This window comes from Myodes glareolus, chromosome 25 (genome assembly GCF_982192425.1).
Source record: "Myodes glareolus chromosome 25, mMyoGla1.1, whole genome shotgun sequence".
Lineage (NCBI taxonomy): Eukaryota > Metazoa > Chordata > Mammalia > Rodentia > Cricetidae > Myodes > Myodes glareolus.
In genome coordinates this window covers 3,482,714-3,495,649 of record NC_142050.1, presented here as the reverse complement: position 1 = coordinate 3,495,649, position 12,936 = coordinate 3,482,714, and the positions used below count along the sequence as shown (strand labels likewise).

At 37.9% G+C, this 12,936-nt stretch overlaps 1 protein-coding gene across 9 annotated transcripts in view; it reads left to right on the top strand.

Annotated features, from left to right (window-relative positions):
- Sgce (sarcoglycan epsilon) overlaps window positions 1–12,936 on the top strand; it is a 69,778-nt gene that overhangs the window by 10,237 nt on the left and 46,605 nt on the right. For 3 of the 9 annotated variants that reach the window (XM_048436887.3, XM_048436877.3, XM_048436897.3), the window contains exon 2: window positions 5,779–5,886. The exons of the other annotated variants lie outside the window; for them this stretch is intronic. In XM_048436887.3, the coding sequence (XP_048292844.1) occupies window positions 5,779–5,886 (108 nt within the window). The remainder of the gene's footprint in view (window positions 1–5,778; window positions 5,887–12,936) is intronic. 9 annotated transcript variants of the gene reach the window in all.

Sequence of the window (12,936 nt, the reverse complement as noted above, 5' to 3'; positions counted from 1 at the left end):
AAAATAAACTGTAGTTGATATGCTGCAATAATAAGGGTATCTGAGCTGAGAACATGCTGTTTACACATTACATTCTTAGGTAGGGTTGATAAGTATCTAATAGTGATTTTGCCATCAGCTGCAAAGTGGGTTCAAAATCCAATCCCGCTACTTACGAAGCATGTGACTGGTGACAAGTAACATCATTTCATAAGACTTCTTATTCTTATTGTGAAATGGAACTAATACTACCTATTCCACACAGTTAATTCAAGGATGAAATTGGTAAATATGTGTAAACACATTTGTTCAGTGTCTAGCTAACATAACACTGAAAACGTGAATGCAAATAAGAAAAAGTTGTAGGTGATCTTTTTTTGTTCAAAGGAAAAAAGCAATAGAAACAGTTTAGGAAGCAGTGTTCTAAGGAGTAAGAAAAAAGCATAAGGAAAGGAAAGTGGGCCTGGAGATGTGGCTCTGTGGGTAAAGGGACTTTACTGCTAGATAGAAAAGCCAAGAAATCTGACTTTAATCCCTGAAACCCATGTACAGTTGAAAAGAGAGAACTGACTACACAGTATTTTCCTTTGATCTCCAAACATACAGTGAGGCATGTGCACCCACATACATCCCTCTCTCACACATACACGGACACACACACTGATGATGATAATGAATATTTTTTTAAAAGCCAAAGGAAAAGGTCTTGAAGGGAGTTAGAGAAGGGAACACTGGGGGATGTGAGCTATATGGTCAATGTAGGCAAATCTTCCAGCAGAGTATATGCAAAGAGATAACTGAATCAGGGACCTGAGAGAGGCTGATAAGACTTGATCGTTCCCTGGTAAGGTGAGTGTGCTAATCAGATTAAATTTCATTTGGCATGTCCTGCTGTTTACTTGGACAGTGATGTCTGAGCAAGTTATTATTTATTATTTCTGTCCCTTGTCTGATTAGCTCATCAGCAATCAGCCACTATTCATAGCTCCTCAATTGCTTGTATTAAACAGCAGCTCCCCCTCCCCTAGTCTGCAAATTACCCTGGTTGGGGAAAGAGGAATACTCTCTTTTCAGAGACTGCTTGCCCCTTGCCAGATGAAAACTTCTGCTGCTATAAGCCTCCAAATGAATCAGAAAATCTTAAGACAAACTTTAAGTATTGTATGGTTCCTAGAGAGCCCGAAGGCATGCTACCTTCACATTCATTTGGCTCGGATTATTTTGGTGGGGAAGCATTGAAGAGCTGGCTGTGTTGTGGACAGCGATGGCCCAGTAAATTGTGTGAACTGCTACAGAATTTACACTGTGTAAAGGCAGGATCCATAACGCTCTTTGGCTTTACGCTCTTTACTTAGAGCAAAGCATTTTTGTCAGTGTAATTGTGTCAAATGCTCAAAAGCTCTTCCTGTAATGATTTCCGAGCACGGTGTGCAGCCTTCGCAGTTTGCCCAGTGACTGGTCTATTCAGGTTGGCATTATTTTACATATTAGATTGAATCATGAAAAATTGTATACAGGAAACGTATTTTTTAAATTGAGTCATAAGTTTTAAAAGATTTTTTTTTCTCATAGGAAATAAAACTCTCGCTTTGGTCTTCTAATGAAGATAAAGCTACTGAACCTTAGTTGTGTTTTTCAGTGAGTAACCTCCATTGTCAGTGCAGATTGCAGGGATTTATTTTTACACAAGAAATTAGTTAAGTGCTTCCATAATGTTGAACATATAATTAAAAGCAAATAATTATTTCCGTATTATTAAGACTTTTCTGTAAAGTGTGTGGGGTACTTGAATGTCTAAGCAACCCCATTCTCTGTGGTATTCTCTCTCGCTTTTAATAACACTGCTTGGTGAGCAGAGCATAATAGTTATCCTTTTATTTAGATTTATCAGGCTTCAGTTTTTCTGAGGTCAGTCAGCTATTATATGAATCAATATGAACTTTAAAAAATGAATGTGCACGGACCATTGTGGTAGCTCCGTGGTTAAGGTGTGTTTCCATGAAGTGTGATGACCCGGAGCCCAAATAAAACAGAAGGAAAGGATTGATTGTAAAACTGTCTGATGGATGTGTAGCATGGCATGCCTAGTGTCATGAATATGTATCGCATGTGTGTGTGTGTGCGCACGCACACACACCCCACTATGTAAATAAACACTTTAAAAGAAAGATCTGGCTCTCTCTTACGTTAGAAAAAGAAAGATGTACTCAAAGCATTGCTGCTCCTAAGGTGGAGTAGCATCTGTGAGATGCATGCAGCTGTTTCGTCCTATCTTAATCCTTGACAGTTGGGGCACTAATCAGATTTTTTTAAATATCTTATGAAAGATAACTAAGCTATCTCTATCGAAGGCTCAGAAAGTATGGAAAAAGGTTAGTTTACCAAGCACAGACACAAAGTGGCTGCAAAGCTTATGCTAGGTTAGCCAAGTTCTGAAAGCAAAAGTAGAAGAACAAAATCTCACGGATTTAGAGTTATGCAAATCAACCCTTTGAATCACTCATAAAACACAATGCATGTGGTTTTGTGCATAAACTCTGAGCAGTGATTCTTACATACAGCGTAGTCTGATGCAGTTGAACGGAGGGAAGAATCAACCCAGTGCTATCTCGTCTCTCAACCCATGCTTCCTTTGTGATGAGTCACCACCCAGTTCACAGAGAAGTGACAAGTTCCCTCTGCCTCCTGGATTTACTACCTTGTGCCTTAAGATTAAGCCTCTGTAATCTTCAAACATATTGATAGAGTCCCTTGGGTTTGTAAGGATTGAGTGAGACAATACATGAAAGCTCTTCACTCAGGGTCTGGCAGTGTGAAACACTAAAATCCAAATGCTGCTAAAAAGTCCAGTTGAATTTGCCATCTGCTTCCTGCATCTGTACGGTGGGCTTCTTCCCCATCCAGCAGTGGCTCTGGTCTTCTGACTGTTAGGATAGATTAGCTTGGGGGTAAGGAGCTAGGGGTTTTCAGTGCTGGGTCACTCTTGTTTTGTTACATACAAGCAAATCAGACTACTAACTCATATTCTTTCATGTTATGCCATTCTTCTAGACTTCATAACTGTTTATGAGAATCATATGATGAAATTGTGTAGCCCATCTTCTTAGTTTTTCTTTTATAGAGTCATGGATATGTATTGTGTTTCTATTTGCTATAAAGTTTTTAAGGTATGTGAGACATTTATTCTGAAGGGGCTGCCTAGGTGTTTAACCAGGCTTGCTGCCTTTGGAACCCAAGGATGGGGAGACCTAGAGAGGACTTCTGAGTCAGGGGACATTGTTAGCAGTTTTTGGATTTTATTTAAAATTGAAGCTATTAGGAATGCCTACCATGTGTTTCATCTTTAGAAATCCAAATTTCAGTTATAAAACTTATTAGGGACGTCGCTCTGAGACTAGCCACTTAGTAGATCAAGCTAGTTCACTTAAGTTTACATAGTTTTAAAACTGAGTGCCAGCCAAGTACTTTCCTCCTGTAGAGTGCTAGAGCCTTCCACTTACTCCCCGAAGATTTATGCTTGTTTGATTATGTGGGTTATGACCCACGGCTTTGCAGAGTCTGTTTGTTTGTTTGTTTGTTTGTCTGCTTTGATCTCTTTATCCTGGTGTCACCTGCAAGTCCAGCAATCAAAGGCATGCATTACCGCAGTCCATAGACCCGAGATTTAGTTGCACTCTTCTTTTTCTTTTTCATTTTCTACGGATACTTGATATTTTTCATTTAGTTTGTTAAATATTTTACTCAAAACTCAATGTGAAAAGAAAATGCATTCACAATGTCTGACTTCATGTCCTTTAGCGTTAAAATTTTCGGTATTCTACATGTTTGTTTTCCAGTTGTCCTTCCTCATTCAAGAAGTATTTTCTTTATTTATATTGTCAGTTTCTAGCCCCAAAAGTTCTACTTTTTTTGGACTTGTGTCCCAATTATTATGTTCCTTTTCTTTAACTCTACTTGCCTTTCTTTCTCCTCACATCTTTTCTAGTGCTAACGTAAAACCTTGGTTTGCCTTTACTCGCATGACTCCACCGTTTCTCCACCCTGCCCGCCATCATTTGCCCGCTTTGCTTCCTGGTGCTGACTGCTGCTCTTCACAGAGGGTCTGTGCTTGCAGCTTCTGCATGTTGATCTTTGTAGGTTTATTCTTTCGCCAGTTTACTCAAACTCCACTTTTAGGCAGTCACAAGTAAAGCTCCTACGTTTGAAATCTAGTGGTCTTTTTTTCTAAAACTCTCATTTTCTGACCATTTTGTAGCAAGTGAGGATATGAGTCGAACCCTCTTCCTTGACATTTCTTTCATTGGCGTATGCAGCATTTCAGACTCTGTCATCCGACCTGTAACTACCCTTGTCTTCTCTTTGTGGACTCACTCACTGATTTCGATATATAAGTATTTATGTTAACGCATTCTACTTTTACTGTCCCTGCCAATTTTGTGCATTCTGTCTTACTCATTTCTTTTCTTAATTTTTAAATTTACGTGTGTGCATGAACTCTTGGGCTATGTATGTGCACAACCTATACACAGATACCTGAGGAGATCAGAATAAAGCTTCAGATTTCTCTGAGTTATAATAGATCATGATCTACCTGAGTTGGATGCTAGCAACCAAACCAGTGTCTTTTTAAAGAGCAGTAAGTGTTCTTGACCACTGAGTCACCTCTCTAGCCTCTTGTGTGCTCTGTTTTTCTGCATTTTGGGTTTACGAGAAAGGACACATGAATGGTAGTAAACCCTAGGGGATTTCGCAGCCATGCTCAACCCAGAAGCAAATTCTCTGAGATGGCGAGAAGAGGGTGAGTAGAATAGAGAGCTGGTGTTGTCCGAAGAACGGAGGCTAAATCCATGACTCTGACCAGGTAATGGCGAGGACTGGAAAGTCAGTAGTAAGATGGGCAGTTTGGATGAAGAGAAGCAGGATGAACTGTGTACGTGCTCCAGACCACCTCATGATTTAGAGTCTCAAATGTCTTCCCTGGGGGCATGGTGTGCTTAAGAGTTGCACTGGGACTTCAGCTTTTGTTGTCAGTTCTGTTGAGAAATGACTTCAAGTCTGCACCTGAAGCCCCTTTATATTTGTTTGTGAACCAAATCTGTAGACCTTTCTTCTTAACTGGGTTCACTTGGATGTCCACTTGGTACCCTAAATTTAAAGTATCCCCAATTTGATTATCATCTTTCTCCTGAAGTTAACCTTTCTTCTGGGTTTACTAATGTATTTTTGGTCAGTATCATTCTAGACCAAACCTTCAAAGCCATCTTTGATTCTCCTTTATCTGCGTACCCTGAGGTTTGAAAAGTATTCAGTTTTATCTCCTCTGGGTCTTGTGGCTGGCGCCTCTTTGTCTTCCCTTAGCTTTGAGCTGACTGTTGCGATAGTCTCCGCGTATCTCTGGGCCCCTATCTAATCCTCTTCATCGCTGCCACTTTAATATTTCCAAACTCAGCTCTGGGTTGATGTCATGAGAAATTCCTAGCCAGAGATAATTGTTTCCCCTCCAGTGTTCCTGTGGCCCTTGTGCCTTTGGCCATCTGTGGACATCATTGATGTCATTTCATAATCAATATTTCTGTATAGAAATTTCCATTGAATCCTCACAGATTGTAAGCGTCTTATGGACCAGGAACCGTGCTTGTTTACTTGTTATTCCTGTAGCTTCCCCCATTGGCAGGTAATAAACATCTGCAGTTACTTTGACCAGAAGTAATCTGAGCCAAGTTAACAGTATTGGTGATAGTCATTTTTACTTTGACATTAATTTCATTTCTTTGTGTGCATTTGTTTTATTCTGAAAAGCTTTTTTATTAAGCTGTGCTGATGGCATAAATGGAACAGTTAACTGGAAGACCAGACAAGCGAACAGTTTTATTATCAGCAGAAAAATGGCTGCTGGGAAGAAAGACGGTGAGTTTAGGCTGTCCTCTGCCTGGGAGTCAGTGTTCACGTCCATGTTCCTCTTGCTCTGTTTTAGTCCTCTGTCAGTGAGTGTTTAATAAGTCAATCTGGAAAATAAAATTTTGTTTTCCTAATCTTCTAAAAAGACTTTTGATCCTCTTGTGCTCTTAACACACTGTTTTCCTTAAAAACAAAACTAAAAATCACTCTGGTTTTTAACCTGCACCCCTCATCCAGCCTCTGTTGTGCCTCTCACAGAAATTGTCTGAGTCTGCTCATTCTAACAATCTATTGAAAACATTGAAAAACATTAAGAAGTACAATTAACAATATGATTTTAAAACAGACTTTATGTAAACTTAGAAAAATGGCCTTAAATACTTTGTCTAATTTTGAGTGATTTGATTGTAAACCAAACTGATGTTTTGCTATCAAATAATTACTTGGCACTTAATTTTTATTAGAAAGATGGCTTCATCCTTAAATAATGGGATCATTCTTGTACATTTTTCTGTCTATAAATGTGTCCATTAGCAACATTACATGACCTTTGAAATAATACATTTATTTAGGGGAAAAGCCTGCCTACATATTAGGTTTTTTTTAGACTATCAGTTGCCATTGTAAACTTTCACTTCATATTTTTTGTTTATTCATGTTTAAGATCTTTCTCCTTTCCTAAACATTAGCTATATGTGATTATAAAGATGAACCAAATAATAGACTAGTTTCTGTAGCTTTGGGGTCACCAAAATGTTTGCTTAATATTGATAGTGTTAAAATATTTTGAAAAGAGCAAATTCATATCATAAAATGTCCTTCCTGTAAGATAAAAAAAAATAAAGGAGTTTCTCCATGTGTCTTTGAAGTTGGGGTCACTAAGGTTTTTATAATTGGTACCCAACTATACAGCAACTGGAATCTTCATCCACCACATCTGTTTCAGAGTAGGGCAAAGTTTCCCAAGATCACCTCTGTCATTGAAACAAACATCTGTGCATCTTAAGGGACTTTCATTGCTCATTTCTGTATGGAGATAACAGCTTTATAACAGTAGCTGCCCATGAAAAGATGCCAGATATTTGTCTTAAAAAAAATACAAAACAAAAAACCAAAAAAAAACCCCGGAGTGCTCGTTCTCGAATTGCTCATGGGTCCTCTTCGCACGTCCTCTACAGTTGTGTCCTGTGGATTCTCCCACAGGTTCTTCAAAAGACTCATTCTGATAACCCTTATTATTTTGTTAGGTTGACATAGCCACTTTCCTCTTTCTTTCTAATTATGGGTCTGATGTGTTTGTGTCTTTTGTTGTTCTGGTTAGCACTCTACCTTATACCCTGTTCTTTCCAAAGTAATGGAGCCTTCTTTGGCTTCTGATATACCCATGAAATTCCCAAAGATTCTTCCTCTGATCTTCGCAGAATTTTGTAATAAATTATAGTGGTCTTTTCATTTTTCATTCTTCCTCTTGTTTTAAACAATGATTTTTAGGCCTTCTGACCTCTCTGGCATACCCCTCTGGTCCCTGTTTTAAACAATGATTCTTAGGCCTTCTGACCTCTCTGGCATACCCCTCTGGTCCCTGTTTGATTTGCCAAAAATGAGCTATCTAAGGAGTTGTTAGCTCCAGCCAAGTCACTAAACCAGATCTCCTCTTAAAGAGATGTATTTCCAGACAGATAGATAGACAGACGGACAAACAGTTAGCATCCACTAGAAACTCCAAAGGGTAATTTCTTTTTTTCAAAGCCATGCTTACAATTGGACCTCAAACTAATGTTCAAAGTGCAACTTGAGATATACTACCTCTTGAACTAGAAATAAAAACCCTTCTCAAATCTATCCATGGAACCAGTTTGGGTTGTAACGCTCTTCCTCATCCTTGAGATTTTTTTCTCCTCTGTGTTTTTCTTCATCCCATCTCACATCCAGTGTTCTTCTGAGTGGTTAGAATAACTTGTACAGAAAACTATTAGTTCTATTAATGATAATGAAAACTGGTCATTACTTTAAGACTTAGCAACAAGTACTAGCAGCCTGTGTAGTGAGGATGTTGCCAGTGCTATCTCTGAGTTCCCATCTCTGTCGTGTCCTTGACCATGAATGCCAGCCACTATTTGACAGCTCAAGGGAGCACAAGTATAATAGCATTTATATAGTAAAATTAATTTAGTGGTTATTTTTGACGCAATTTTAAAAATAATGCTGTAATTTTTAACTAAAACAGTGGAATAGAACTTCTGTAAATAAAATTCAGAGGAATTTGATTGACTTATACCTGCATATTTCACTTTATTCTCTGATATATAGTGATTATAAAAGCCATAAAAACTCCAAATATGGATCCCCTTCTTCTATCCTTGAGTAACTGTAGAGAAATTAAAACTATAATGTGTTTCCTTAGGGTAATTTACATGAAAAAAAGTATATTTTTATATTTATATACTTAAAATTAACTTTTCTTTTTATTTTCATTACATGTTAATTATATGAGTATATTTTTCCATTTGACACTTCCAAATATTTATGTAGTGAGCTTTGATTGTGTTCTTGTATCCGCTTCTTCTTGTTATCCTCCCTCCTTTAGAAAGATTCACATTCTAAAATTTGTCAACCTTAGGTTTACTGCTTGACATGCATTGTGGTTTTTTTTCTAAGAAATTAAGACAAAAGTCAAAATGATTGTGTCTAGATTCCCTAAGTATTTTCAACTTAAAGGTTAAACTTTAAGTGAACATTCAGGGGATAAAATAGTATGCGCATTAGATAGCTTAATCTTCAGTCTTAAAGGAGGCTCCTTTATTGACAAATAAATGATTGTCAGGAAGGCAAAGATGGCACAGCGGTAGAGCACTTGCTGCTTTTGCAAAGGACCTTGGTTTAGTTGCCAGAAATCACACGGGTGACTCCCAGCCAGCTCTAGTTCCAGTGCCAGAGCACAAACACAGTATGACACTCTGACGTATACACAAAGTGAAGGTAAATCTGAGAGAGACACATACAGAGAGAGAGACAAGACTCGAAGATAGAGATAGGGTTTTTAATTACCTCTTTTATTCCATGACTGTAGAGGAACAGGAAGTGCCCTAGGCTAAAAATATTTCCTTGTCTATGACAGGAGGTAAAATCGGGAGTAGAATCTCAAAATTTTAAGACTCTAAAAGACCATGTACAAGATATGTGAGGCTCGCCTCCTGAGTTTTAGCTACGATGTTGAGAGGCCTCCTCCTCTTATAAACCACTATGTAGGCTTCTTCCTACTTGAGTTTGTTAAGGTTTGTGTGTATACAATCGCCTTTTCTTGTTCTGAAGTGTAAATAAGATTCTCTGAAATGAGAAACTTAGGTTATCTGATTAAGTTCTGGTTCTTTATAAATCATTGAGAAATTATTAAGAAAGCTAAGGAGCTATGCAACTCCACATATGTTTTATATGTATATTGTATATAAAACAATCTTATTTTAGCAGAGCCATTAACTACTGAATGTGTTAGCTTGTGTTTTGTATTGTCAGATTGATAAACTCCATGGCTGATCTGTCGGTTCTGCATCTATACTTGTGAAACAAACATAAATATTTAATCTCTCTGAGTTCACTTTTGTGAACTACCTACACAGTAAAATGGGGGACTTATTCTTCCAGGGAAGCAAATGCATGTCAATCCTGGCTTGTGTCAGACGCTCAGGCCATGTCTGAGTCAGACGGAGTGCTTTGATCTGTGTTTTCATAGAGATATTTGCATGCCTAGATAGCATGACACCTAAAACCCTTTTCAACTTTTTGGCGTTCTCCGAATCCTGTGTTCTATTGATCACCCATTCACAATAGTTTGTACCCTTTTCCTATTGACATTTAAGCCACAAAAACACACAAACAAAGAGGAAAAATACATTTGATTAGATATCTTCTTGATATCTTCTTGATAGATTATCAAGAAGATAATTCCAATTTAGAAAAATTAAAATTGGTATCTTAAGCTAGGGAGAAAAATTTTCATGAAGAAGTTCTTCCGCCTTTTTATATAAAAAGATCCAAGCCATGTTTTCCGCCTCACATGAACAGAAACGTCTGTGTCTCTCAGCAAAGGAGGCACTCTAATGCTGTCCTTAGGATGAATCCCTCAGCTTAGCATGGACAGTTTGTGACTGCTAGGAAAACAATAGCTGCCTACCTCTAAATGAATGGCCCCGCTGGCCTTTGATACCCTGAGGTGAAGGGCTGACAGCAGAGAAACGCTTTCAGTTGAAAGCCAACATTTATAAAGCTAAATTGATCAAACCTAGCATAAATCTCAATGAGACGTTAAAAAAAAAAGAAAAGAAAAGAAGAAAATACATTGTTTATCTGATTGGGTATTAAGATCTCTTAAAATATTTTTCTACAGTAATTCTCTGGTTTAATAATTAAATTTTAATTTTAAGGGTGTAGTAACTTGTTAAAATGAATTAGGAAGGAATTCATACATTTATTAAGCGCTACAGATCCCGAGATGAGTTATCTTGATTCAGAGAGCCAAAGGGATTCATCTTGCAGGTTGCTCCGTTGCGCTGGGTAGCGGCTTCTTGCAGTGCTGGCTATACAGGGGCTCTTAGTCTTGAGGAAATTGTTAAGCCCCTTAAAGCTGTAATATGAAAAATGAAGTCTCATATCCCCTGCTAGTACTTACGATGTTTGATTTTCAGGACACTCATGCCTAGTTGCTTAGGTCAAGCTTTGCTTTTTAAGTTATATTAAGAAAGGTGCCTGATCAGTGCTCTCCTTGTAGTTTGAACGTCCTGGAAAATCTTCTTCACAATTTTTATCTCTTTTTCTTCCAGGTAGTATTTTCCATTAAGATAATGCTTGAGCAGTTGGAAATATATATGCTGCTTTATTTAAATAATTTGTCTCCGGAGTACCTTTTTGATATTTCCCAATGACTGGACATGAATGGCACATTGATAAAACTGAGATGATTTTAGAAAGCTATTTCTAAATATTTCTCATGTGAAAGCTATTCCTTGTCGTAGCTTGGTGCTTTTTTTGGTTGGTTAGGTTACTCCTGCTAGGAGTAATATTTAATCCACAAGTCTGTTTAAATTATGCAGTCTGTTTCCCACATAGCAAACATGAAGTTATTTCACTTAACCCTTTATGTTCATTTTGATTTGACAGCTCATGTTTACATAACATCTGGCTTGAATTAAGACTTTCAATTGTGCACTTATTTATTTCTGAATGTATTATAGTACAGAGTTTATACTGCTTTTGCCTCAAGGAATGGCACTGTCCTGACTATAGCAAGAAAGTCTATTCAAAGGCATACAGCGTCAGCTCGGAGCCGGGAAATACACCACAAAAGGGTCCTTGGGCAGCTAATGCTTCAAATGCAGGCTTCTGGTTTTTCACATCTAGCAGAGCGGTGCACACACAGTAGCAGCACGTATCTTCTCTTAATTTAGCACGCAGTTCTATCTCATTTGCTAGTCTGGTTTTTAAACCTGCAGCAGGTTAATAATGGCAAACTTAAAAGGCTGGAAAAGCCGCTATAGAAAACATACTGATAGCAATGAGAAATGACAGCTGACAACTTGTCTGCCGGGGGAGAAAACAAAATCTATAAAACACACAACCTTAAAATGCATTAGCCTACTGGGACCCACTCATGTGATTTGTCAATGACATACGGCCCCTGTATAATAGAGTGGCATGCAGTAACTGATGTGCGAAATGATGACCTTACAGTGTTATGAAAAAGGATCAACTGCTGCTACCTTAGGAACAGCAGCCCTCTCTACACTCCATTCTATGGAGTTCCTGCTAATCTGAGATTTTATTCCTTGTAAACCTTAAAATGAGAAAATGACAATATAAGTGGATGTTTTAAAGCCATCAATTTGTTGATAAGGCGCCTATAAATGAGCCATTCACATAATTGGTGCCTAACAAAGACTACTTGGAACACTTATTGGCAATAATTTATGATGTTCTCAAAGATTGCGAAGAGAGACAGCTTTAAGATTAAACGTAGCTGGAGTTCTCTGGCCTCACGCTCAGTGTCTGTTTTATCTTTATGGCTGTGTCCTTGTTCTTAGTGACGCAGAAGAAAGGGCCGGGACGTGTTTCTTGGACTCTTTGTAAAGATGGGATGGTATGTGTGTCTGTTTACCTATTTCAGTAATGATCACAGCAATCGTGCAGATCTCTTACAGCTTCTTTAGCAGCGTGATTCTTTCAAACTTCAGTGTTTGTGAAGCCCACCTGTGTTTGCTTTTGTTTTAAGGTAATTGTAAGGAAGCACATTGATGCCACGCTTACCTTTTTCTTCACACAGAGAGAAAATTCCTAACAAGAGTCTGAGCCAAGGAAGATGGGCACAATTTAGCTAGCGTGAGGTCCCACTTTATTGCTACTTCTGTCAAAATCCATTATTTGATTCTTGGCTATCTACTGTCATATAATACAAAGGTGTTGAAATGCCCTGACCTTTTTTATATTCCCTGTGACAAAACATGCAAAGAATATTTCTGTGAATAAGATTTTGGTTGCTTGGTAATGAGAGACATAGGAGCTTAGGGAAGTAAAATATTGAAATTTCTAACACTATTTTCCTTTTGGCTCTTATTTATTCAGACATGAGTTCTTCTTTTTTTTAAATAAATTGTATTGCTTATGGCAGTGTATTTTCAAAAGTTTTAATCTTTATAACCATAACTGTCTTTTCTATTTGACAATGCTGATTTTGATTCCCTATGGGTTAAACTTTTGCTTTAATTGTTTTGCCCACTAATGTTGCTAGATTTTCAGGGATTTAGCTCCATGCTGGTTTTCAGTTTCATTTGTTTCCAGTGGCATGCTTGCAGAGGTGATGGATCTGCAGCTGTACAAGATTATGGAAACATACAAGACACAGAGAGGCCAGCCCCTGTTACCCCGGCTTGATTAGCCCTACAGTGCTTTACACATGTATATTGTGGAGGTGATCAAGTCTCTGTGCTGTAGCTTCTTAGGGTGTTTACGTTTCATTTTCCATATTTGTTATTGAGAAAGAGTATGCATCAAGTTTGTTGTTTGTGGATG